The sequence below is a fragment of the Vipera berus genome (genome assembly GCF_964194415.1).
Source record: "Vipera berus genome assembly, chromosome: 3".
NCBI classification, from domain to species: domain Eukaryota; kingdom Metazoa; phylum Chordata; class Lepidosauria; order Squamata; family Viperidae; genus Vipera; species Vipera berus.
Genome location: NC_138204.1, coordinates 21,951,839 through 21,979,117, shown reverse-complemented (window position 1 = coordinate 21,979,117; position 27,279 = coordinate 21,951,839). Strand labels below are relative to the sequence as shown.

Sequence of the window (27,279 nt, the reverse complement as noted above, 5' to 3'; positions counted from 1 at the left end):
CCAGTAGAACTAACAAGTAGAGATTATTTTATTATAGGCACAGTAAACAAAGCTGTAATTTTGTTTGCTTAAAATATCTTTAGGCTACATGTTAGGGCTCCGTGATCTTCCAAGGCAGCTTAGAAAACAAAGTAGTACATTCAGTATGGATCTGTAATCCATTCTAGTGTGTGGCTTGTCAGGGAGAGTAATCTTGAGAATTGATTATAAATTGGCCAGATAGGAAACACTGCTGGCTTTAGCATGAATCAGTTTTTCAGTATTCATAGGCTTTTACATTGCCCAATGTCGAAACAGTCTCTTTCTGTTTCTTGTAGCTTAGTGCCTCGATTTATATATTGTGTTAAGTTACATTTGTTTATAGTTTATTCAAGAAAATTGCAGTTTGATGAGTTCACTCAATAAAATCACATTTTGTTTATAAACTACTGTGGCTAGCATATGATGCACTTTATCAAAACTGAACCACATTGTAGCCAGTACCTTACCAATTATCCTAATCAGTGGGTAATTTAAAGTACATTGATGGCAAAAAGGTGCCTAGTAAACCCATTCAAATACAGTATGTTGGTAAGTCATAATGCATTGGAGAAATACTTTCTCCCAGGGAGTGTATTTAAGTAGTACCATAGTAGCAAAAAATTCAATAATTCTATTTCATGCAATGCTAGTCAAAGTTATTGATAAGGTTCTCTCTTTTAATTGTCTGGTATGAATCCTTGTGTAATTATCAACACTTAAGCTGCACCACAAATTCCATTATTTATTTGAGCTGCATATTTTAGGTTACAGGGAAAAAATGTGATCTGTTTGCAGCAGAACTGAATTATGGTACTATCCACATGCATTTGTGAAAGGCGATAAATGTATAATTGTTTAATTTGGTGTACTTTTAGAAGCTGCCTGTTTAGCCTAGTACTAGTTTTTAGAAAGATATTAGTCTTTTTGCAGCAGATTAAAACATGTTGTGGCACCCTGAAGTTTAACAACATTCATTATTACATTAGTTTTGTGGATAACAGTACACTTCATCAAATGCATGAGTACTGTCCTATATGAAAAATATTGTGCGCTTCATGGTCTGCGATCTCTAGAAACTTTGGCTAAGCTAAGGTACCAAGGGACTCATTATAGTTAGTAATGTGCTACTTGATAGCAGTTCTACAGGTTCTTTGGTAGGGTGCTTGTCTAACATTGCTATCAAATCCTCTAAACTCAAAATAGCAAAATCTGGGAGCTTGTCACTTCTGTATTCAAAGCATCATCTGTATGAAAAGCTATGAGTATTACAGACACTTTCTAAATAGCATCAATCCTACTTGCTTTTTCTTTGTCTACCACTTCATTATTGCCTTGTAGCAGTATAATTCTAAAGAATTGCTGTTTGCTGTGGCTTTCTTGATGATCCCCTTCACCCTGTATGAAGCTATTTTGCATGAAACTAATTTGAAAGAGAGGAGGTTGTGCTTGTGATGTGTACCATTGCATGGCATAGCAATATTGTTTTGCTGCTGTAAGTGGAAGAGCATGTGTAGCAGATAGCTGCTTGCTATGAGTAGCCTGAACAATGTATTCAGGCTTGTGTATGTATGATTTTAATTAGGCTTAAAGTTATTGTCCTTTTTAAGTATGAGCAGAAGCTTGCTTGGGCCCGATTTTAAGTGGACACCGTAAAAATAGCTGATACAAAACATCTATTACCTTTGTCTCATAATCTGACTTTCTCTCCTGATCTCCCTTATTCAGAATTGCTTGAACAAGTGATTATTCTCTGAAGCATCTTATTTGCCATTATTACTGAAATACATATAAATATGCATGGATTTGCTTAAATACCAGGTGATTAACTTGCAGTGGAAAACTTGTTCAGGAATTGAGAATAAAAAGAATTCTGTATGGCTTTTAAAATAAAATATAGGAGTGTGTATATATATATATATATATATATATATATATATATATATATATATATATATATATATATATATATATATATATATATATATATATATATATATATATATATATATATATATATATATATATATATATATATATATATATATATATATATATATATATATATATATATTTCTAATGCTTTCAGAGGGTAAAACCATTCTAATATAAAAGCTAGAAGGAGAAAAGCGCGTTTCCATCAAAACTGACACAGCAATCTTCTATATATAAACAAGCCAGAAGCTTCACACTCAGGTGCACTAATTTTATTACCTGGTTTTGTAATAAAAGGTCTGAAAACAAGCACCAAGAATTCCACAGTTCAACCCTGAGATAGTCAAATTGATCACTTTAATCCACATTGGAATATTCATTTAAACCACCATTTTTTAGAATTAACTTTGCATTTATATTTTCAAATACTATGTAGCACACTGGACTATATTACTGAGATTTAATGTTGCCAGCTTGGACTGTACCAAAGCTTGTACATTTAAAGTTAGGATGACATATACAGTAAGTTTTTTACTTGCTTAAATTTTTTTTAAAATCTCTCTGAAACTTGGAAAAGGAGTAAATGTAAGTGTTCTCACAAATAAGCTAATTTAGCCTCATGCTGATAAATGAAATTTGTTAAGCTACTAATAAGGGAAATGTTCAGATTTCTAAATTAATCTGTTCACTGCCCAATAACTTGTATTATTTGAAAATTCTTCCAGAAATTTACACAAACATTCCCTTGTTGAATTTTGAACCTCTTTGTCCAAGTCCTTTCCTCTGGAGGAAAAACATAAATTTGTTCCATTTTGTGTAATACTTTAAAAAAATTGAAGATGGTTATCTGTTCAAATTCTTGAGATGTGTGCAGAATTATTATCTGCCTTCAATTTGGTCAGAATTTCAACATGTTTAATTGTAAAATTGTTGCCAAGTATGTCCACTCTTGGAAACTTTATATTGGGCTCAAATTTCAGCATTCTATGAATCTGGTTTTTTTTTCCTCATTTCCTTATATTTTTAAAATAAGAATATGTGTTGGGTATACTCAGCCTTCCATCTTTCTGAGATTGGTGAAATGAGGACCCAGATTGTTGGCGACAATATGCTGACCTTGTAAACTCAGAGAGTGCCATAAAGCACTATGAAGCAATATATAAGTCTAAATACTATTGCTATAGCATAGATAGTAATTCCAAAAATGAAATATGCACTAAACAGGATATGCAGGGTACTCGAACCTTTTGCACACTTTTTTTCCTTAATATAGAATCAGCTAAAATTGGAAAAAAAATACTTGCATTTTTCCCGGTTTCAAAAATCTCACTGATTTTGCCCCAAAATAGGATTACTTTTAATCCTTTAAGTATAAAATAAACAGTTGGGAAATTTTCAAAAGGAAAGGAGTTCATGCCTTGCCTATTATAATAGTGTGTTCTTTCCCAAGCTACATACTTCTGCTGTTAGTTTATAATATAATGGTAGGCTAGGGGCAAAGGACTAATGTTAGAACAATCCAAGTTCAGAGCTCCCCTTGGACACAGAGCAATAATTGCATGGTTCCTCAGAAAGTAGCTTGGAAAGAGTAAAATGTATAGAAAAAAATCTTATTGGTCTTTGTTTACATAGTACATGCTAAATTGTATTGTTAAACAATACAAATGCAAGCAATACCTGCTGAAACTAAAGTTTCTTGCCATTTTTTTTACATGCTTACTGCAAGCTGTTGCATGTATACATCAAATATCCTTTCCTTGTATGTATCCCTGCATCTTTCAGAATATTCACAGATTTTTCAGACAATAACTTTTGGGCACTTCACTTGCATGTTAGGTAGTCCTAGTGAGACATCCCTGAGCCTTCAATTTAATCTGCCTTTAAAGACATGCTTAACATTCCTATACTAACCCTCTACTGTGTGTGGTAGTCTTGTTGTTAGTGAGCTAGTATGACAGCTGTGCCTCTTCAATGTAATTGTTCTTCTCTTAGATAAATGGGAGAGAACCAGATGATGAAAATCTCAATAAATCTGAAATAAGCCAAGTGTTTGAGATTGCACTTAAAAGGAACTTGCCTGTGAATTTTGAGGTAGGTTTAGTTAATTGCTCTAAAAGCGGTTTTATTTTAGCATATTGAAGGCAGTAAAACATTCGACAGGGATACATTTGGGTCAGATCTGACTGACCTTTAAAACTGTATTAGAATATGTTTCTTTCCTGGGTCCAATAGTTAAATTGTTTTCCCTCTTAAAAGATCACAAGTATGAAAATTAAAAGAAATAATATGCTGGCAGCAGCTAAATTATTCCATAAAGAATAGAATAGAATACAATGAAAGATGCCACAAGTATACTGTTCTAATACCTCATTGTATATTAATAAAGTTCATTAAATTATAGGATATACAAATACATTAGCTTTAATTTAAAATTTAAGGATGAGCTGAAGATAATTTTCACTTGCATGTGGAATTCCTGATTTTTGCTGCAATCCTTAGAAAGTGTCCCACATTATTCCAGAAGAGTCTCCAAGTCCTTAGGAATAGCTCAGGGGGGACTGCAGTGTGAATGGGAGGGGTGTCAAAGTGTGAAAGGGGAAGGTCAGAAATCTCTTTTGGCAAAGGGATGTCTATGAATGATTGCTGAATCTATTGGCTGTGTTGACACATAATGCCCCAAAGTAGTTTAGTTTACTGTGGATCAACCACAGCAGGCATTAAAGAAAGCAGTTTGAATTTCTCCTTCTGGCAGTGGAGATAGTAGAGAACAAAGATGGGAAGCTTTGACTCATTTTTATTTCATGCACATCAGTAAACTATGTTTTAGTGTGATGTCGAAATGCTGCCATTGGGTTTGATACTTCTTGAACATTACAATTTAAAGATCACAACTGTTGGATTATATTGGCATGAATGTACTATATTTCTGATATTGTATGCATGAAATATAAAAATATAAAAGAGTGTATTAAAATGTATGCTTTAGCAACAGCATATGATTCTTCACTGTGAATTAATGTAAGGATATTTGTTTAATGCTAGTAAGAATGCATGCCCAAGCGTAGTTTTATTTTATTTTTTAAATCCTTAAAAATGTATGCTGATCAAAATACTTAACATTTCGGCAATATTTACATCATAAGGGACTAATTTTATTTCAATCTTAATACGATGACAAAAACCATGCAATAATTAAATTTATAGATATGTATCTATGTTTAGATTTATAATCTGGAGGGATGCTATAATAAATGGGAAGGTTTTTAAAATACAATTAAGTCCTGTTTATCAGGAATGCTAATTGATCGTCCCTTAATACTTCCCCGACAAATTTCTGTTTAGCTCATATGAATGAAATTTGTTACAACCATTGTACTTTACCATTTTTAATAAGTGTTTATCACGCTTTCACTCAGTTTTTACCTCTGAAACAGGTGACCCGGGAGAGCGGTCCCCCGCATATGAAGAGCTTTGTAACAAAGGTATCTGTGGGCGAGTTCATGGGTGAAGGCGAAGGCAAGAGCAAGAAGATTTCAAAAAAGAATGCAGCTATTGCAGTCCTAGAGGAGTTGAAGAAGCTGCCTCCCCTTCCTACAGTTGAGAAAATGAAGCCACGAATCAAAAAGAAAACGAAAACAATAGTCAAGGTGAGAGGAAAATACCAATATCTAAGGAAATTTCAGAGGGGAAGCAAAGGGACCTCAGCTTGCATTATTGATTAGTGTAACTCCCTGCTGCTGTCGTCATTGTGTCACTCCTATAACACTTACATTGCTATGTGTGCTTGCTACCCTCTGTAAGCCAGGTTCTCTATTTCTGTTTCAATGAAGGCTTGCTAAGTAGGCATTTCTTGTTCTTGTTTGGTCTGCATGTTTAGTCTTATGTAGAAGTCTGTCACAAACACGATGTGATAAGTACATTTGCTTGGCGCTTTCAAATTATCCAGGTCTATAAAATCAATAATAAAAAAGTACACACATGATCCTTAAGAGTGTGTAATGTGACTGCGCTGTGTTACAATTGTTCTTGACAGTTGTTAGCTGATGTCAGCTTTTTCTGTCCAAATTACAGACGAGTCCTGAATATGGTCAAGGTATGAATCCTATTAGCCGACTGGCTCAAATACAACAAGCAAAGAAAGAGAAAGAGCCAGAGTACATGCTCATCACAGAGCGTGGATTGCCAAGGCGTCGGGAGTTCGTTATGCAGGTTTGAACAGTTTGGCACTCTTTTTTTGTGCATAAATTAATTCTAACAAAATTATTGGATTCATAAATGATATTAAATATTAATATATTAGTTAATTTTTCTGTGGTAGCATCCACTGCCCTTGTCTTGGCTCAGAATTAGGGAAGGTCACGCCTGGTTAGTATTCCTACTTGGGACACCAAGTAGGTAAAATTAAGTCTTAAAGAATCCTGAAAGAAGACCATAGCAAAATATATCCATAATGTTGTCAAGAAATTTGCATGGGTGCATCTATGTTGTCACGAAGGTGTTGATAATAATTGGAATAGAGTAATATCACTTATAAATAAAAGAAAGTAACCTTAACATATTTAGTGATAGGCCCCTCAAAGTAGTTTACAATAAAATTATAATTAAATATTGAAAAATAAAACCATTAGAAATGAATATTTATTATTATTACTCAATTTGTGTGGCTGACTGCCTCAGCTATATGACTAGTCTGGGAGAATGAAAATTAAATTGTTTGTAAAAACTGCATTTTCTCTTTCTTCTCAGGGAAAAGAATTTCTTTAATTTATCTTTGCAGGGAATTCCAAAATATAAGTATTGCTATTCAATTTATTCATATCTAACTCCCCAAAGCAATATATTTACAAGACTATAACGCAAACTCTGGATGCTTATTTAAGTGACATAACCTTTAATAAATTGAATCCAGAGCTTCAACAATTTCTGTTTTCAGTGTTCTATGCAAATCCTATTTCACACAGACTTATATGTTCTTATGCCCATGTGACTACCATGCAAGCACAAGAAAGGGCATGGTTCCCTTAAGATGGTGCTGACAAGTAGAGATGTTCATGCAGGATCTGAAGAACTTCTTACCCACTTTGGATCCAAATACAGCAGGCCTCAACTTGTAACCAGTGAAGTTAACAGAAGAAGCAGAGAAAAGATGTGTTGGTCAGAATTCTGAATCAGCTGATACTTCAGAAAACGTCAGAAAATATGGATGATTGGCATCTATATATTAATAAGGAACTAGATAACCATGCTAATATATGCACAAAAAGTTATATCTCCAGTCCTTGCATGGTTTCCTGCATGTTTCACCCTTAATTAAAAGTGAGGTTCAAGTTTAATAAATTATTTTATTATATATACAACAATGTAAAATCATAGCTGCCAGTTCTTTTAGTTGCTTTCATATGCATCAAGGTCTTCCCAAGAACTAGGTTGTTGTAATGTATCGGCATACTATATATCTGGATCCAAGCTGGGTGGCTTTCTGTAATTGACAGATGGAAATTCTGTTAACAGACAAGTTTTCAACATGCCATCCAATAGTTTTTGCTTATGGCACCCAATGTGCTAATAATCACTGTTGCTTTATGCCATAATCTTTCAACTTTTATTTTCAGATCTCCAGTTCTATGTGTTCTATTCTGCTATCCCCTGACATTGTCACATCAAATATCCACACTTTCTTCTTTTCAACCATAGTTAAATCTGGTGTGTTATGAGCCAAGACTATCAGTTTTATTCAGAAATCACAGAATATTTTAACCTCAGTTTCAACTACATGTTTGGACCAATTTTTTATTACTAGCTCATGATAGTTTTTACAGATGCTCCAGTGAACATCACTATTTTTGTAACTGCTGCTGCTGATACAGTACTCTACATCAGTAAATTGTTATGGATGCTAGGATTATTCCGATTGAAATTTTATATTCAATGCCCATGCAGTTCTACATAAAACTGATCAATTTTGGAATAACCTGCCTTTCTTCCATAGACGTTTAATAATCAAGTTATTTGTCTAGACAGAATAGCGGTGCACAATACTTTCTTTTTCCTTTCATCTGAGCTTATTATATCACGTGTTCTACAAGCAGCAAGTACTTTCCACTCTATTTCTTCTCCCACAATGGCTTTTGGAGTGGCTAGCCCAGTCTTCCCAAACTTAGTGCTGTTATGCCATGATTATAACTCCTCAAGTTCACCAGGCTGGTTTAGTCCAACCTCTTCAACCCGTATTTGCTTCCTTCCTCTCTGCTCCTGTTCCAAAAGTTTTTTAATCTTCATAGATTTTCATATTTTTCAAGGCTTCTGTAAGGGAGTAGAGGTTTTCTTTTCACAGTCAGTTGTTACTAAATCCTTTGAAATCTCTGCTGAGTCTTGAAAATGCAAAATGACCGGAAATGACTAACTTCTTTCTTTCAGCCCTAATAGTTTGATTAATATGGGACACAGAATCCATTGCTAAAACAGGATAAAGAGTTTGAAGCTATGTTTTCTTGATACTGTACTATATGCCAGAGATTTTAAGAATCTAGACTTACTTGTGGCATTGCAAGAAATTTCTAAGGGAGATCAAGTTGTGGATTTGTCTGTGTTATTTGTGCTGCAGCAGATATAATAAGTGAGAAGGCAGTGAGTGGACTAATTTATCTTTCCATTTGATATGGTTCTTCCGTCAGACTATATTTGCACAAATAGGTTGCTAATGCTCACCTGTGCTTCTGTTTTTTATAAAAAGATACAGAAGCAGGTTGGCATAGTGATTAAGAAGCTGAACTGGGAATGAGGTAACTCGAGTTCTAGTTCTGTCTTAAGCACTCAAGCCAACTGGAGAACTTGGAGCCAGTCTCTTTCAGACCTAGAAAGAAACAGAAGTTAGAAAACTAACTCAAAAGTTCAAAAACAAAACAATTTTTTTAAAAAAAACCTTGTTTTTTTCTGTATATCTAGGTGAAAGTTGGCGTGCACACAGCTGAAGGAATGGGAACTAACAAGAAAGTAGCCAAACGCAATGCAGCTGAAAACATGCTAGAGCTCTTAGGATTTAAAGTCCCCCAGCCACAACCTCCAAAGCCAGCACTAAAGACAGAAGAAAAGGTAAGATAAGGTTGATGGATATTATTATTTTTGAAGTAATACCTGGATTTAATGAACACTCAACTCCAGCTGACTATGGGTGCTTTCCATAAAAAAATCAGACTAATAAGAAAGAAAAATTAAATACATCCAGAAAATTATTTTTTGAAAAAGAACATTGAAATTATAGCTTTCGTAGCCATTCACAGAAAAGGGAAAGCAAGTGTGAAATGACCACGCTGATTGTGGAACTGGGTTGTAAAGGCATATTAAAACAAGGCAAGAAGCTCATTATTTTGACTTAGAGTTTCATCTTCTGCATTACAATAATAAATCTGAATATATTTTCTGTTAGACGCCAGTAAAAAAACCAGGTGATGGAAGGAAAGTAACTTTTTTTGAACCTGGGTCTGAAGAAACATCTAGTAGTAAGTGACCTTATTATTTTTTTACTTCTGTAATAATTATATTCAGTAAGTTGACTTAAATTATTTAAATCAAGAAATAAATACCTTGTAAATTGCTGATATAAAACTATTCAAAGCAAAATACAAATACATTCTATAAATATTATACATTTGAAAACATTATGAATCTAAAGAGGTTAAATATAAATGTTACTGTTTTGAAAAATAAGAGATAGTATATTAGCTATTAAGTAGATGCTTCTGATTAGATGAATATACAATAGAATTACTTGTATGTGTGTTTATATAGTTTGTCATAAAATTTGCTCTGCCACAATTAATAAAAAGATAATATCAAACAGAAACACAGATTATTGGCAACAGTGGAAAGATAAATGTTTCAATGACATAAATTCAGAAATCACATAATTAAGTAGATATTAATCAGAAATAGACAGTCTCCCAGATACCTTTGACTGTTTTCCAGTTAGTGATCCACAGTTTCAAACTACAGTACATATGCACAAGCTATAAAATTGCTCTCTGCCCCAAGTGGGTCATAAAGTATAACTTAAAATATGATACAGTACATTGCATTCAGGTTCATTTTAAACCAAATTGTTTTGTTTTCTTGAGAAGAAATATATTGAATTAATAGAGAATCCATTATAAATAAATAATAATTCTGTCCATTCTGATAAAAAAATGGAAATTGGCAGATCACTTGCATTGTATGCTGAAATGCATTTTCCTTAATTTTGTAAGCCTCTAGTCTTTTGAGAAGACCAGCATTGAAAATCACTTTCAAAATGATATTAGCCCCAAACTATTCACTCTTATTTTGGGGAAAAATGGATTTGATTTGCAACATCTTTTCAGACTTTGTATTCAATGATCTGCCAATTTACAGGTAAGTAAATTTGCCTGTTAAATCTCCACTCTTGTATTCTGTCTCTTTATTAGGTAATAAAGAGGATGAGTTTAGGATGCCTTATCTCAGCCATCAGCAGCTTCCTGCTGGCATTCTTCCCATGGTCCCTGAAGTTGCACAGGCTGTAGGAGTCAATCAAGGACATCACACCAAAGAGTTCAGTAGAGCAGCCCCCAATCCTGCCAAGGCTACAGTGACAGCCATGATTGCAAGAGAGCTGTTATATGGTGGTACTTCTCCTACTGCTGAAACCATTATAAAAAACAGTTCCTTGGGCCATGTTCCCCATGGGCCTCTCACGAGACCCTCTGAACAGTTGGATTACCTTTCGGGTGTTCAGGGAATCCAGGTAAACTAAAAATGGATTATTTCAATATCTCTCTGTAGGGTTGGGCTTGGTAGTTGAACAACTCACTCTGCAACAAACTATTTTGGAAGAAGGTTTAGATCAGCCTCTCTTTTAAGTGTGAAGGTTTTCTGGATAATCTCGGCCTATAGCATATATGACTGGAGGCTATTCCTGTGCTACTTTATCTTGCTATATTTTATTTTGCTTATTTTGCTCTATCTACCAACTCATTTTTCAACTCTGCAATTGAATAGCCTCCATCTGTATTAATATTATTATTGTAGCAGCGACATCAAATCTTTCCAAGGAGATTTGTTGGTTGAGAGATGCTTGAATTTTTCTAGAGATGCTTGAAATTTTCTATTTATATCCTCAATTAGTCTGACATGAATCTAATTACTCAATTAACTCTTGCTAGTCTTGAGAACCTTACAAGGGAAGATTTCATTCTTAGGATGTCCCTAATGATACAAACCTTTAGTAGAAAGATTAAAATATTTTTACCCACATCATAACAGCTTGTGGACTGGATGCTTAATAACATCACTACCAGTTATTTGAGATTCCCAACTGTAAGAGTGGCTGGCAATCTAGCATCATGGGTGCTATAAAACTCATACAACTTCCATATTGTCCTATTAATGGTTTTTAAAAAAGAAAAAGGCTTTTTAAAATACACTTTTTACATGGATCAAACCTATTGAAGTAGCTCAGTATGACTGGTTTTTGCATGAGAACTCACCAGATTTCTTAATTTTTAAAATTGTGTGCATTGCTTCTTGTTTCTGTGAATACTGATTATTTTGCTACCATAGACTAACACAGATCTCTTCCTACAATGTCTTACTAGGATAGTTAAATGTCCCACCACCACCCATTTTTCCCCACTGTATTTGGATATGAGTTTTTGCTTAGAAGATAACTGCGGTTATTTTTCAGTATGATAATACTTAAATGTGCCTGAATTGTTGAATTTCTGCCGGTCAAGAGTTGGGACACTCATCATAGGAAATAGATAAGGGACACTCAGTTGAAAGTAATTATTGTTCCTTTTTAGGTGGAGTACAAAGATTTCCCCAAAAACAACAAGAATGAATTTGTGTCTCTGATAAATTGTTCCTCTCAGCCACCCCTGATCAGTCATGGAATTGGAAAAGATGTTGAATCTTGCCATGATATGGTAAGAGTATCATAAGTATTATTAGAAGGAGACTTCTTCTACAGTACCTCCGTTTTTCATACTATATAAGAAAAGAACAGTTGACACTTGCATTTATTTATCCTGCTTCTAAGTCCTTCGGGAGAAGGGCAGTATACAAATTAAATTAAATAAATAAATAAAGGTGTCTCTGGAGAAAGGTTATTATTGGACAGTTTAAACTAGAATAGATTTGTCCGCAAGAATGTATTTTCCCATCTTTCATCTGGAAAACTTAAGGATGTGCTAATTCGATTTTTAGTTGCATTTCCAGCCAATCTAGTATTATTGTCTAATAGAATTCTAATCAAATATGGTAATGGGTTGCTCATCTTAGATATCTGATTTTAATGGGCTACTTTCCCTATTCCAGGCTGCATTAAACATCTTAAAATTGCTGTCTGAGTTGGACCAACAAAGTACAGAGATGCCAAGGACAGGAAATGGACCAATGTCTGTGTGAGTGAAAATATGTTCCATAATCCTGCAAAATCTGGGCTGTTTATTTTTTTTTTACTATTTTAGGAGAGTTTTGTATAAATATTTGCCTTAGTGTATTTACGGTATGTGGAAAGTCACAAATAGTGGAGATTGGATGTGAGAAATGTATATCTGTTTATAGTTTTAATATAATTTTATATGTTTTAACTTTGATTGGAAGCTGCCCTGAACTAATTGGAAAACAGGTGGCTATGTACATGGTGTACAACTCATCAATTAAAACAATGCCACTGCTGTGATCATCTTACTTTGGATTACAGCAAAATATTCTGTAGTTCATTTTTCTCTGAAGGTTTTGCTCATGTCCTTTAGCTCATGTCCCCCTTTGGATGAAGTAGATTATATTGCTTCACTGGAGTAGGTTTTGCTTACCGGATGTTACTTAATTGCATTGTTGGTAGTGCACTTAAAGCAAATGGACAAACATATGGCAGTAATTTGCTGTCTGAGAAAAAAGGTGGTTCTTACCATGAGTTTGAAGAACTGAATCTTCCATAATTCAAAATATAGCTCTCTTCTAAAAGAGGTACTGTTTTTCCCCCCTCAGATGCGTGAAGCAAGAAATGGAAAGTGACCCTCTCCTCAAACCGGCTAGCTCAAACACTTTGGGACAAACACTGGACACCACTGCCTAAACAGGCTTGACTGGACCCAAACCTGAAAGCACCAGAGAAAATCAAATGCTTCCTAATAATGTAACCTAACTGTTTTAGAGTGCTACAGTTGTTACAACCCACTGTAGCATCTAAATCATAACCGTTGCTTTTCAAACAGTGATAAAATTTTTAGTTTCATTGCATTGTTTTGAATGACACTATAAATTTTTCATTTAAAAGTTTCTTGATTGTACCTAGCAATATAGCACAGTTTAGAAACTTGATTGTCTGACACACTTACCTATGAACTAACTTGGGAAGATCATATCCATGTATGTGTTCAATTTTTTGTTCTTAATGAAATTGTAAAAATAATTTCACTGGAAAAGGTGTGCCTACCATTTGATTATCAGAAAGTCAGTAAGGTGAATCTCACCTAAATCTCAGACAGTTGAATTTTAAACTTTATTTGATCACTTTGATTTCTAGAATATTTTTGATGGGTAGGGAAGAGGGAGGGAAACCTGAATGCAACAGAAGCTTAAATGGTCGCTAATCTTTGTTTTTTAAAAAATGTGTGTGTGTGTCTGTATATAAAGGCACACCAACTCAGTACAGTACAGGATATGATCTCAATGTAGTGCATATAAAGCTGCAGATTGATTTTCCTGAGTGCTTTATACTGTTTAATTACATCTCCATGTAGGGCTGAAAAAAATTACCTATGTTTATATATAAACTGTGTTGCTTTTGATGTTGTGTTTATTGCCCACAGGCAACGTGGGCAATAAAGTTTTTGCATATGGTCCAGGTAAAGCACGATAGCATTGCAAGTTAAGTACTGCTTCAGTTCATTGTTTACGCTGGAATTTTTTCTCCCCATGGAATGTAAGTAAAACGTAGTGTTTGTCCAATAAATGGTAAATACTAAAAAAGGGTTTTTTTGTTAAATGGCAATTTCATAGAACCGCAGCAGATTTTGAATAATATAATGAATGAAAATATAAGAGTCATAAATTCATAACTGGTTGTGAAGACATTAAACAATTTACTCAGTTATATATACTTCATCTTAAACACACACACACAATACATATGTACTTTCTTAAAAATAATTCTTACAGAGGTAAACTGGAATCTCCTTCCAAAATATGAACTGAATGGAAGCCCATTAATTAACACTTAAGATTAGGGGTACACAACTTTGGGGCTGGGCAAGAAGCAGCATGCCAAACAATGGCTGAAGCCAGGACAAAAATTAAATATGATAAGATGACTCCAGTCTGCCCAATGAAACTGGAACTGTGCAATGTTCCCTGAAGGGAAAAAAAATCCCATAGACTTATCTAGACCAGGGGTGTCAAATTCGCAATGTCACGTGACTTCTTGTGACGTATCACTACTTTTTCCATTGCCGGCAATGGAGTGGGCACGGTTTCAGCATGACACATCCAGCCCACGGGCCAGCAGTTTGACACCCTTAATCTCTAGACAAATCCTTCCTGTTCAGATCACCTGCCCCTTCCAAATGAAGTCAATTTGGAACAACTGGCTCAGCTGGAAACTATGACTAACTGCAATAACAATGTAATCTGTTGAACCTAAGTAGAGTTGCTATAAAGAAGTCTAAATAAAAATCTGTTGGATCTGTTTTGTACAAGAGTAATAAGAGAGAAGCTCTGCCATAAATCATGCTAACAACAGCACATTCCCCTTGGAGTATTAAACAGTTCAGGTAGAAACCAATGGGAGCAATCCAAGTTAAGTAGTATAAGTTGGTGTATCCTTGTTCAATGCCATCCTTTTTTTCATAGACATAGTTGAAAGACCAGATACCACATTTGTAATTACTTTGCTTTTCTCAAACCCTTTCCAGGAAAATGGATGTAGTGGTTGAATTAGTTGATATGCATCAATGCTAAGCCTGCCTTCCTTCCTTCCTTCCTTCCTTCCTTCCTTCCTTCCTTCCTTCCTTCCTTCCTTCCTTTCCTTCCGCTGTTCATGTATCCACAAAAACAATCCTGTGAAAAAGGTTGGGCTCAAATTCATGAGGGTAGACTTTGGCTCTACCAAAGTGGATTAATGTATCTGTAGCCTTGGTGGAGCAGTGGGCTAATGCCTCCTTAAGTAACACCAGCTGCCTGCAATTAGTGCAGGTTTCGCATCCCACCAGGCTCAAGGTTGACTCAGCCTTTCATCCTTCCGAGGTAGGTAAAATGAGGACCCAGATTATTGGTGGCAATAAGATGACTTTGTAATAATGCCGCTTGGGGGGGGGGGGCGAAAGCCCTAATAAGCAGGCATATACATAGAATGAAGGCTACTGCTAAGCTTGTAAGCCGCCCTGAGTCTTTGGAGAAGGGCGGGATATAAATGGAATTAAAATGAAAAAAATTCAAGCTGCTTTGCATCTTTGCTACATATGAGAACTTCAGCTACATTTTCATGTCACCAGTTAAGGGTCACTGTAATCCAACACATCTGGAAAATGCCCATATTGGCAGGATAGCACAATCTATATTGGTTGGAATCTGCATATATGGAAGCATAGCATTATTATCTGCTCTCACAATTATAAAGCATTCTGAAATCAATGAAACAAAAACATGGTAGGAAAGACCCAGCATCACTGATTCTTCTGGCTTTCAGTTCATGATTAAGAGCTTCATTACTTTCAGTCACAGGAGAATTGCTAGCACAATAACCCTAAGGAACAACCATTTTTAAATTATTAAACACCTTGTACAATTCCTTGCAGGATCTACAAAGCGAAGGTTTTGCTACTATTACTTAGGGTGGGCTATAACAGGGGTCCCCAAACCCCGGTCCGTGGACCAGTACCGGGCAGCGGTATGCCAGCAACCGGGTCGCACAAATAAGCAAAGCCCCATCTGCAGGATGCAGGCAGCACACAAAACCACGCCCCGTCCGGTACACGGAAAAACCTCTCTCCACGAACGTTGCCAATGGGGTCGCGATGGGTCAGACACGACTTCGCAGCTAACAACAACAACAACAATGTGCAAAAACAATATCAATGCGATATCCCATAAAGTCTGTGCTCCTTATTAAAGGTTCTATTGAACTTTGAGAAATATTCTTGAATAAGCGAACGCGGCTGAGCTTCCACTCAGAGCATACGCAGAGCAAATCCGTACATATTTGCCATGTTTTATGTTTATATAGCCGTCTTTGCGGGTTTGCTATCGGAATAAAGGCTCATTGCCCGTTGCCATTCTACGTTTCACACCAGTGCTGTATTTCAGCTTCATTAAACCACATAGTATTGTGTTCAGCGTCTACAAACCAAATTTGAAAAAAACTAAAGTGCTCAATCCTCAAATGTAATTTATCTCCTCCCGTAACGCCAGATACCTCTCAAAGAAAGCACGGAAGTATTAGCGTACACCAGCAAGTTCGAAAACTACATTTCCCAAAATGCCTTGGACAGACATGCGCACCAAGCTGCTCTAGCGTATATAAGGCCGCGACGCAAACCCAGGCGTTCTTTTTGGGGAGTCCTCCTGAAAGGTAAGGAGCGAGCGGTGGAGCTCGGCGATCCGCCGCCATCTGCCACGTGCTTCGTTGTTCGCGAGATCTTAGCTTGCCTCACCGATTTCTCGTCTCCCCTTTTTCTTTTTGACGCCCTAAAATTAGCCTGGTCTGCTTTCCCTTAAGGTTAGGCAAAATGTATTTAGGAGTACCCCGTTTCCCCCGCCCCCCTCCCGCCGCCGCATTGTTCTTTCACGGTACTCTTCTCCCAAGATGCCATCTTAGCGTTTGAAGGTTTAGCTTGGTGCTCGTGATGACTTTTTAAGACTTTTTTCCCCATCAGAGCGAAAGTGTTGAACTTTTTGCTGTTAGCCAGAACTTGTCTGACGCACCAATTGTACCGTGAGGAGTAAAATTGGGGGACTGGCTGGGAATTTCATACGCCTTGCTTTTGTCGGGGACGTTCGAGTAATCCTATCTTTGATCTCTTTCTTGTTTCAGGCGCAAGAGAAGAATTCAGTGAAGAACATACGGAGGAAGGTCTTGCAAAGCTGTCCCAAGCTGAAAGATGCGGAATCGCCTCAAGCACTCTCGGTTCCAGGGCGAATATTTTTTTTTAAAGGGACACGTGAGTTTCTGGCTGCCTATTATTTTTAGTTGGGTATAGAGAGGTATTACTGCCTTAAAACAGTGAAGGAACGAAAGATAGTTTTGGTCCACAGACTAGTTCTTGACTACTGGGGCTGCCTATACTATACCAGTCCTTGCAGTTTTCTTGGTAAGATTTTAGAAGTGGTTTGCCATTGTTTCCTAGGGCTTTGTGCTTGAGGTGGAACCAGAACTTGTGGTTTTCTGATTTCTAGCCTGATGTCTTAACCCAATATAACAGCAAGGCGCTCACACGTGCATATACTTAACTTGGAATATCAATAGTTGTGCTGACATTTTCAGTCTTCCCTGTTAAATGTGCTCGAACTACCTCAAACTCCTAAGGGATAGACTTGAATTGGCAAAACTTCATTCTTCTGTTGAAATTTTATTTCTTTAAATAAACGAAGCTACCCACCTCAATAGCAATGACTTTAAATATTTCAGTGTTTCCTGTGAATATTTTAAAGATTGCTGTGCATCCTTTGTCTTCTTTATTACAAAAGAAGAAATTAGAGCCAGAAATTTTCTTCATAGGATTTGCTGTTGCAGCTTTTTGAAATCCTACCCATTGTGAGTTTTGATTGGAAATTACAGCAGTATAATAAAACCCATATTGGCTCTCGGGTTCTGTTGGCTGTTGCAAACTTGTAAGCATGGTAGAGGTTGCTCCTTTTTAAAATTCCTAGGTTGAAGGAGATGGTGTAAAGAGTGAGACTAAGCCACTGTTATTCAACCTTGGCAACTTGAAGATATGTGAACTTCAACACCCAGAAATCCCCAGTCATCTTTTCAATTCTGGGAATTGATATCCACACATCTTCAATTTGCCATGGTTGAGAAATGATGCTCTAAGGCATTCGTTCAGTGGATGGATGACACTGAGGCATGTCCTCCCAAGCTGGGCATGCTTTTCAGCAGCACCACAAAGCAAGTATTGTGCTTATGCATTTTCCTATTAAGGAGAATACAGAATGCTGTTCCTGTTTTGTTATCTCCTGTTTTAAATCCCCTGGTGTTAACCAATTGTTCAACCACCTTGCATATTAGTTAAAAGCTTATTCATTGTTGTAAGGAGTTTTTTTTAAAAAAAACACCAACTTTATAGATATTTTAATTTTTACATTTTGAGTTGCTGAAATTTCCAAAGGAATTCTTTTCAAAAGCAGTCATGTAGCTGGAAAATATAATGCATTGGTGAACAACCATTTTTTAAAAAAATTAGGCTACCTGTAAATTGTTGCTTACATGTAATTTCTTGGTGAAGGCTAGTTTAGAAAGTAGCGGGAAAACAAGAGTTATGGTTGCAAATACCCTGAAAATCCTCCCTTCTCTGGGGTGTCTTTAGAGCTGATGTGTATGATGACTGAAGCTTTTTTCCCCATCAGAGCGATACTGTTGATCTTACTGTATTAGCCAGTTCTTGTCTGATACATCAGCTGGGGTGCTTGCTTATTCTTCTCCAGGCAGACTAGCCTGTAATGTAATTGCTAGGTCTTGTGTCATTTTAGGATTCAAATGAAGAAATAGCAGAATTTTTGTGCTAGATCTATGAAAAAAGGAGTCATGTAAACCTAAGAAAAATGGAGCTGGCTGTTCCAAGTGTATCCAGGAAATAATATAAAGGTATTTTTATGTTATTAAATGTACTTATTAAAAGTAACCCCACTATCCAGTTTGCTAAATTGAATATTCAGAAGGATTCTGAAATGTTACATTTTCCTCCTGGGCAATGCTGATCTGACTGTTCTGACTCGTGCTTGTCCAGACAGTTTAGTTCTAGAACACTTTAAAACCAGAATGGTTGGGTTGACTTGGTCCTAGAGGAAATAATAACATATTGGAGTTCTTTAGAATTCAATGCTTTGCATTTGTCTATATAATGACTTGGTTGCAGAATGTACCATAGAACGTCCTGGAGCAAATTCTGCCTCTCCCAGAAGCTCATGGGATAACACAACTTTATGGATAAACATTGAAATATTTAGGCTACCTGTAAATTGTTGCTTACATGTAATTTCTTGGTGAAGGCTAGATTAGGAAGTAGCGGAAAAACTTCGAAACAAGGAGAGTTATGGTTGCAAATACCCTGAAAATCCTCCCTTCTCTGGGGTGTCTTTAGAGCTGATGTGTATGATGACTGAAGCTTTTTTCCCCATCAGAGCGATACTGTTGATCTTACTGTATTAGCCAGTTCTTGTCTGATACATCAGCTGGGGTGCTTGCTTATTCTTCTCCAGGCAGACTAGCCTGTAATGTAATTGCTAGGTCTTGTGTCATTTTAGGATTCAAATGAAGAAATAGCAGAATTTTTGTGCTAGATCTATGAAAAAAGGAGTCATGTAAACCTAAGAAAAATGGAGCTGGCTGTTTCAAGTGTATCCAGGAAATAATATAAAGGTATTTATGTTATTAAATGTACTTATTAAAAGTAACCCCACTATCCAGTTTGCTAAATTGAATATTCAGAAGGATTCTGAAATGTTACATTTTCCTCCTGGGCAATGCTGATCTGACTGTTCTGACTCGTGCTTGTCCAGACAGTTTAGTTCTAGAACACTTTAAAACCAGAATGGTTGGGTTGACTTGGTCCTAGAGGAAATAATAACATATTGGAGTTCTTTAGAATTCAATGCTTTGCATTTGTCTATATAATGACTTGGTTGCAGAATGTACCATAGAACGTCCTGGAGCAAATTCTGCCTCTCCCAGAAGCTCATGGGATAACACAACTTTATGGATAAACATTGAAATATTTAGGCTACCTGTAAATTGTTGCTTACATGTAATTTCTTGGTGAAGGCTAGATTAGGAAGTAGCGGGAAAACTTCGAAACAAGGAGAGTTATGGTTGCAAATACCCTGAAAATCCTCCCTTCTCTGGGGTGTCTTTATAGCTGATGTGTATGATGACTGAAGCTTTTTTCCCCATCAGAGCGATACTGTTGATCTTACTGTATTAGCCAGTTCTTGTCTGATACATCAGCTGGGGTGCTTACTTATTCTTCTCCAGGCAGACTAGCCTGTAATGTAATTGCTAGGTCTTGTGTCATTTTAGGATTCAAATGAATCAATGAAGAAATAGCAGAATTTTTGTACTAGAGCTATGAAAAAAGGAGTCATGTAAACCTAAGAAAAAGAGCTGGCTGTTTCAAGTGCATCCAGGAAATATAAAGGTAATTTTTTTATGTTATTAAATGTACTTATTAAAAGTAATCCCAGTATCCAGTTTGCTAAACTGAATATTCAGAAGGATTCTGAAATGTTATATTTTCCTCCTGGGCAATGCTGATCTAACTGTTCTGGCCCGTGGTTGTCCAGACAACTGAAAAGGCAGTTCTAAGAAAATTACTCAACATTTTTTCCTTAATGTTCTCTGCTGTTAACTGTAGCAGTAAATGGAGAAGGATACAAGCCAGTTTGGTTGTGGCTTGTTTGAACTGTCCATAGTTTTGGCAATGTGATGTATTCCAGATGCCAGTCAGTATGGACTGTAAGGAAGTTTTCCATTTTTGATTTAAACTGCTTAGAATTTGTGTAAGCTTGCACCTGGCAAGAACCATAAGGCATTCATTGAAAGCAAAGCTTTCAATTTACTCATAAGAAAAAGAGTAAGAAATTAATGACCCTGGGGCTCATATTGTACTAAACTGGTGCACTATTGCATATAAAATAACCTCACTTATAAAGTGAATTCTCCTACTTTGATCTAGGAGCTTGACTGCAGTTGCCAGAGTTGTGTAGTTTTTTAAAATGCCACAGAACTTAATCAGACTGTGTAATGGAAAGAATCAAAATATAACAAGCTATTCTATGTGATTGTCTCCTATCAAGTGTGCTTGAAATTCAAGTACTCTTAAGACAGGGACTGCAAAACATGTAGCTCAGTGGAACATGATGACTGTACCACATTCGTATCGACTATGCTGATCAATCAGCCTGATTCACATTTTATATTTGAAGCAGATCTAAATCTTAATTCATGTGGCTTATTTTTCAGGAGAGTTGTGCTTAGCTTGAAGTGCTGGTGATGAAGCTGCATCACATTTTGCTGTGATTGCTACTCCAGAAAGGTTTGTTTTACTTAGCATACAAATGTACATTTATGTTTTTAATGTATCTACTGTATGTATGATGGGCTCCCGTATCTCATCTTGGAGGGAAGAATATAGATAATGGTGCTTTTTCTCTTAGTGATCCATAATAACTCTAGTGCTGCACATAACCTGGGCTGAGATGTTTTGCTAAACTATCTTTTGTACTGTTTTTAGTTTATCTTGATCTGTAAACAAAGCTGCTGTGAATAATTCAACAAACTGAATGAGCCATGCATATGAGAATTGAGTACTAAGTTGTTAGTGGGAAGGATTTAGGGCTTTTATTCAATTCTGTTGCCTTAAACCCATATTGAACATTTCTTCTTCTTTAACAGATTCCAACTGTCATGTGATGTTTACAAGAGTGGCGTGAAATGGATACTTGGGAAAAGATCTAGGTGAGGAACGTAAAATTCACGCAAGCCCAAAACCTAAGAGAGAACTTTTATAAAATGTTTTATAGATGGCATTTAGATCCTAAAAAGCTTGCAAGTATGTATCCAAATTATCAACCTAAATGTTGGAGATGTGGTGGTGAAGATGCAACGTATTTTCATATATGGTGGACCTGCAAAAAGGTTAAGGCTTTTTGGATAAAAATTTGGTGGAATATGCAGAAGATCTTTAAGCAAAGGATAAAGTTCTGTCCGCAATTGTTTTTGCTGGGCATAATTACAGATGCTACTGTTGTAGACATTAAGTTGATGTTGAATTTAATTACAGCAGCAAGACTCTTAATAGGTCAATATTGGAAAAAGGAGGAACTGCCGACTATAGAAGAATGGACTCTAAAGGTTTCTGACCTGGCGGAAATGGCAAAGATTTCGGCTTACTTGAAAGATCATTCGCAAGAACGTTATATTATGGAGTGGAAAAAGTGGATTGATTATATTCAGAACAAATATGGGACTAAAAAGTTTCATTTAGCATTTGAATAAGTTTCCTTTTCTTTTTTTCCTTTTTTTTTCTTTTTCTTTTTATATGTAATATTAGTATTGCTTGTAGTCATTTTATATGAGCTAGAGGGCGATAGAATTAATAGTTTATTGTTTTTAGCATATGGATGTTTATGATTGTTTTTTGTTTTTATACCTTGTACTTAGCTCTGGGAAGTGGGGGAGGGGGAATGGGGGGGAGGGATAGGGAGGGTTAGGTAGGGGTGGGGGGAGGGGGGGATTGTTAAAGATAAAATGTACTGTAAAACTTTTCAATAAAAAAAAGTGGCGTGAAATTAACTGGCTGGAAAATAAATTCAGTAGTGCTAATGCTCAATAAATACATTATTTACACTGTAGCAACATTAAATGGTATGAATCCTCAATGATAGAACAAAAGCAATTTTGCTTCTCTACAGAGACAGTCTCTCAGTTCATGGGTTCACAATTGGCCCTGAATGAGCAGGGTATGTAGTAGTTCGTTGGGATAGTTAACAAAGGGTGTATCTTGGTAGGACAGTTTGTGCTGTTGTACACCTAAAGATTTATGACATCAGGTAACTGGAACAAGTAAAAATAGGCTGATCCCTCATTTCTTAAATTTATTAGATTTTTATCTTTCGTTCAGGTTTATCTCCCACAACGTTCTGTGTGTTGTATGTTAGACAGAATGATTGGCCCAAAGTCAACCATTGAGCTTCTGGAAAAAGCGGGCTAGAACTTGGCTTTCCCCAATGCCAACTCAGCATCTGAATATTCATACGATGTGCTCTCTTTTGGGTTACATAGCTAATACAGCACACAGCTAGTAACCAAGAACTGCAGGAGGGAATGTTGAAAAGACAGTATTTGCATATTAAGCTGGACTGGTGTCCTAATGTAGATCATTGATGGTCAAGGTTGAGAGAACATTTATTCCAATTTATATAGCTACCCATCTCATATTGGGCAACTTACAGACAGATGTCAGTTTGCCCAGGTGACTTGAGAGAGGTTTCCTGCTTTTTGTCTCATGACGAGCCAGCTTGTCACACTGGCAGATACCCAAAGGTAGGCTATTTGGGTTCCTAGAAGAACGTGTGCTTGTCCTCTGCACTAGTCATGTGCTGCATTGGGTAATAAGGTACACTTGCTGAGAGTGTAGATGTTGTAACCAGCCCTCTGGGTATGAGGATAATTGGAACTTAATGCCATTCATGTTCACAAAGTAGCTAGCAAAATAAGACCTGGTATGTTTTTACATACATGCAGCCAATGCAATCAGTGGATTATAGGGTGAACCAAGCATTGGACTGAGTTAAATGCATCCTTAGTGTTTGTTCCAGCCTTAGTGAATGCAATGTTAAATGCCTCCTTAATGAAGCAGCAAACTCAAGTTTGTCTAATTTTAAAACTGCTGTATAAGGATAGTTAATATTAGCTTTCCATTATACAATTTAAATTTTATACCCTGCCTTTGATGGGAAGACTTAAGAGTAGTTTAATAATACACAAAAATCTATTGCACAGCAATCCAACAACTTTTAATTTTTCATAAGCACAAAGACATCAAATTTGGGATCTTCCTAGTACACAAGTCACAAATACTCAGTTGGCTATTGGCTCCCTTATGTTTTGCAAATCCACGTATCTTTCAGAGGAAAATGTACCATTTCTGCTGGACTTTTATTTCTTCAGACAGACTTTTTGGAGTTCAGCAGGATGTGACACATCTTGCCCAGAAAGTTTCTTCTACTGCACATTTCCATCCTACTTCATATGCCTTTGGAAAAGAGTTAACATCAGGTTAGACAGCTGAAAAGTTTCCTTGTTTAATGCTAATATTCAGTTTATTGCTTTCCAAATTCCCATTTTTGCTTATAAGTAGGTGTTATTTAAATGTATGCTAGAAAATTTAGCTCTCCACAAGATTTCACCCCATCAAGGTTAATTTGTCAACATTTAATTTACATCAATGATTAAAGTTCACCTAACATGTTTCTCATCCTTAGCAATTTTAAAATGTGTGAATTTCAAGTCTCAGAATTCCAGGACACTGGCTGGGGAATTATGGGATTTGAAGTTAAGTTATTTTTTGGTAGAAAAGGTAGGATTTAGAGGTAATTTATGACTTTGAAAAGACCTGAAAAATTTTTGAGCTGCTTTTGGCCGAATTTGCTTAATTGTATGATGCACTTGATAACCTTGGCAAAAAAAAGGTAAAATTGTGACTCATTTAACTGCTTTGCTTAGCAACAAATTATTGAAGACCACCTATAAAAGCACCTCTAATTGTGTGTGTGTGTGTGTATACACATAAGTAAGTACTTTGGGCCTGTGATGTTACTGTTGGTATAGATGTGGGAACTGATTCATGCATGTACATACTTCGTAAGGAAAAGTTAAAATATCGTAATTGCATTCACAAGCATATGCTTAAATCGATTACATGAGCATGTACCTCTTACATCAGAAAGTTCAGTGGGGTTGCTTTTCTGTGGCTTAATCTTAAAAAGCTGCTGAATTATAAAAACATAGCTTAATTCTGCCCAATATGTATTAAACAATTAAGACAAATCCCTAAGATCTCTATTTGTTCTGGTTTTGCATTTTGTGTTAAGACCTGAGAGGGTGCTGCTTGCCCACTTTTTGCTCAGATGCAAAGAGCATTTCCATCAAACAGTTCACTATTTCACATGCATTTTATTCACTTGAATGGGAGGAACACACCTATTTACCACATGTCCTTTAATATGCAGAATAAAAACTTAGATTTCAATGGATAATTCAAAGCTATTCCATCTCCCTGGAAGAGTTACTTTACATCAGAGGCCCCCAACCTTTTAGCCATGGGGGGGGGAGTCAACTTTATAGTGGCTTTTAAAGCATGTGATCTATGCTAATGAGTCAAGAACCACATCTTTCTGAATTACTGGAAGAATACTTGTATCTCATAAGCCCATGCCTCAGGAGTTTTATCTGCGAGGTTTGATGGCAAATCTGGTCATTGATCAGCAGTAATGGTAGAAAGTGGCTCAGGAATTCTGGGAGTTGAAGTCCACAGTTCATAAAAGAAGCATAGTTCCCCACCTCTGCTCTAGGGAATTGGGTCACTCAGCAAATTGCAGCCTCCTCCCTCACCCCATGGTAATCTTCATGTCATCTTGCTTAGAAATTGATATTGAAACCCAAAGTGAACAGAAGATTAATTTGCTGAGTGAGCTGGTTTCCTAGAACAGAGGTGGAGAGTTATGGTCCTTTCATGGCCTGTGGATTTCAACTCCCAGAATTCTTGAGTGGCTAGCTCAGGAATTCTGGGAGTTGAAGTTCACACGTCATAAAGGCCTAGTTCTTCGCATCTGTTCAGGTCATTCAGCAATTTTTTTAACTTTAACGGGTTTTTCTCTCAGGGAATGATGTAATCTTTTTTAATTGTTTTTAACTTGTATTGATTTTCTTTTAAATATCCTGTAAACCGCCCTGAGTCCTTCGGGAAAGGGCGGTATATAAATCTAAATAATAAATAATCAATTTGCAGCCTCTTCCCTCACCTCATGGTAATCTTCATGTTGTCTTGCTTAGAAATTGTTACTGAAACCCAAAGTAAGCAGAGATGTCTCCTGGGTGAATTTCTTTGCTATGTTCACTGTGGTTAAAATAACTACAAGCCATTCCAATTTCTCAGCACTAAAATATTTATGAATAGCTAAAGTGGGGAGGAGGGGGATTTCTGAGTATGTGACAAAAAGCACATTTCTCAAGTGTTTTTAATTGTGTGGGACTTCCTGCATTTGTTAGCATCTCTTAAAATGCCCTGCCCATTTCCATTCTTGTTATTTTTCTGAACCTCTCAGTGCACCTTTCCTACAAAGGGTGGTGGTGATAGAATTAAATAAGCTTGCAATCCACTCTAACTCTTTAATCAACTTCCTTACAGCATTTAAAAGTTAAGATTGTCTGCTTTTTGGTAGCTTTTCAGCATTTCACGCAGTTAGGATATTTCCCAGATAGATAGGTACACAGAGAAGGGGTCGGCAGGTAGGTCGATGACATTTAAATAGATAGGAAGGTAGGTAGACACATAGAGAGGCAGATGCTATAGATACATTGATAGTTGATGGATGGATAGTTAGATGGTGGAGAGAGAAAAAACAGTACAACATACAAAAACAGTACAACATACAGGGATTTTGAAACTGCAAGATCATGTGTGAATTCCATCACTACTTAGACCCATTGTGTTCACAGTATGTCAAAGGGAACCATAAAGAGACTCATAATACCCACTTTCAGATAATGGCCTCATAGACTGTTTCCTACTGTGTTACAGTTCCATTATCCGTTTTCCATATTATTGTTTTGAGTAGATAAGTTCACATTTCAGTTGAGTTCTACTTGGCTGGAATCTATTCCATTCATCTCTGCTGTAATAGCAGAGAGAGGTGTTGTTAATCACAACACTTTGTTTCTTTATTTCTGAGAAGCAATGCAAAGGATGTGGCTTCCAAGAAATTCTCATTTTAGCAATAAGCTGTGAAACAAGGCATTCACTGAAAGTCCATCTGATCTTGATTTTCATATAGAAAGTCCTCAACTTATGACCACAATTGGACCCAGGACTTCCATTGCTAAGTGAGGTCATTAAGTGAGTTGTGCTGATTTTACAACTTATTTTGCTATGGTTATTAAGTGAACCATGCGCTATTAAGTGAATCCAGCTGCTTCTATTGCATTTCCTTGTCCAAAGTCACTGTAAAGTTTGCAAATGGTGATCCTACGATGCTGCAACCATCATAAATACATGCCAGTTGTCAAGCGCCCGAATTTTGATTATATGACTGTAGGGATGCTACAACAGTTGAGGACGGATCATGGATCACTTTTTCCAGCGTTGTTGTAACTTAGAATGATTTCTAAGTGAATGGTTGTAAGTCGAGGACTACCTATATACAGCATGAGGCTATAACATTGTATTTGGTTTTAGACTGTTGATAACCTATTTTTAAATAATAAAACCAGATATCAATGTTTCCATATTCTGCTTTACAAAGTATTTCTACCATATTGTTGGACCTTTGAAGTATTATGCCCCATTTTTGTTTCTTTGAATTAGTATGATTGTT

The 27,279-nt window shown here is 36.3% G+C and overlaps 1 protein-coding gene and 1 long non-coding RNA gene across 13 annotated transcripts in view; both read left to right on the top strand.

Moving 5' to 3' along the window:
* STAU1 (staufen double-stranded RNA binding protein 1) overlaps nt 1-13,209 on the top strand; it is a 42,136-nt gene extending 28,927 nt beyond the window's left edge. For 8 of the 11 annotated variants that reach the window (XM_081325033.1, XM_081325032.1, XM_081325030.1 and 5 more), the window contains 9 exons: nt 3,946-4,044; nt 5,370-5,600; nt 6,025-6,162; nt 8,899-9,045; nt 9,380-9,452; nt 10,395-10,711; nt 11,769-11,891; nt 12,283-12,368; nt 12,958-13,209. In XM_081325033.1, coding sequence (XP_081181159.1) covers nt 3,946-4,044; nt 5,370-5,600; nt 6,025-6,162; nt 8,899-9,045; nt 9,380-9,452; nt 10,395-10,711; nt 11,769-11,891; nt 12,283-12,368; nt 12,958-13,045 — 1,302 coding nt within the window. In that variant the 3' untranslated portion in view covers nt 13,046-13,209. The remainder of the gene's footprint in view (nt 1-3,945; nt 4,045-5,369; nt 5,601-6,024; nt 6,163-8,898; nt 9,046-9,379; nt 9,453-10,394; nt 10,712-11,768; nt 11,892-12,282; nt 12,369-12,957) is intronic. The other 3 variants (XM_081325037.1, XM_081325029.1, XM_081325028.1) reach the window with 3 other exon arrangements.
* Nucleotides 13,210-16,558: 3,349 nt separating this feature from the next.
* On the top strand, nt 16,559-22,374 carry LOC308664717. Of its 2 annotated transcripts, none has more exons than XR_014025729.1 (7): nt 16,559-17,126; nt 18,641-18,772; nt 19,432-19,546; nt 20,204-20,321; nt 21,146-21,218; nt 21,578-21,640; nt 21,966-22,374. It is a non-coding gene; the product is annotated as an uncharacterized lncRNA (long non-coding RNA). The 2 variants fall into 2 exon arrangements; XR_014025730.1 differs by having other exon boundaries at nt 16,564-17,126; nt 18,658-18,772.
* Nucleotides 22,375-27,279: the final 4,905 nt, after the last annotated feature.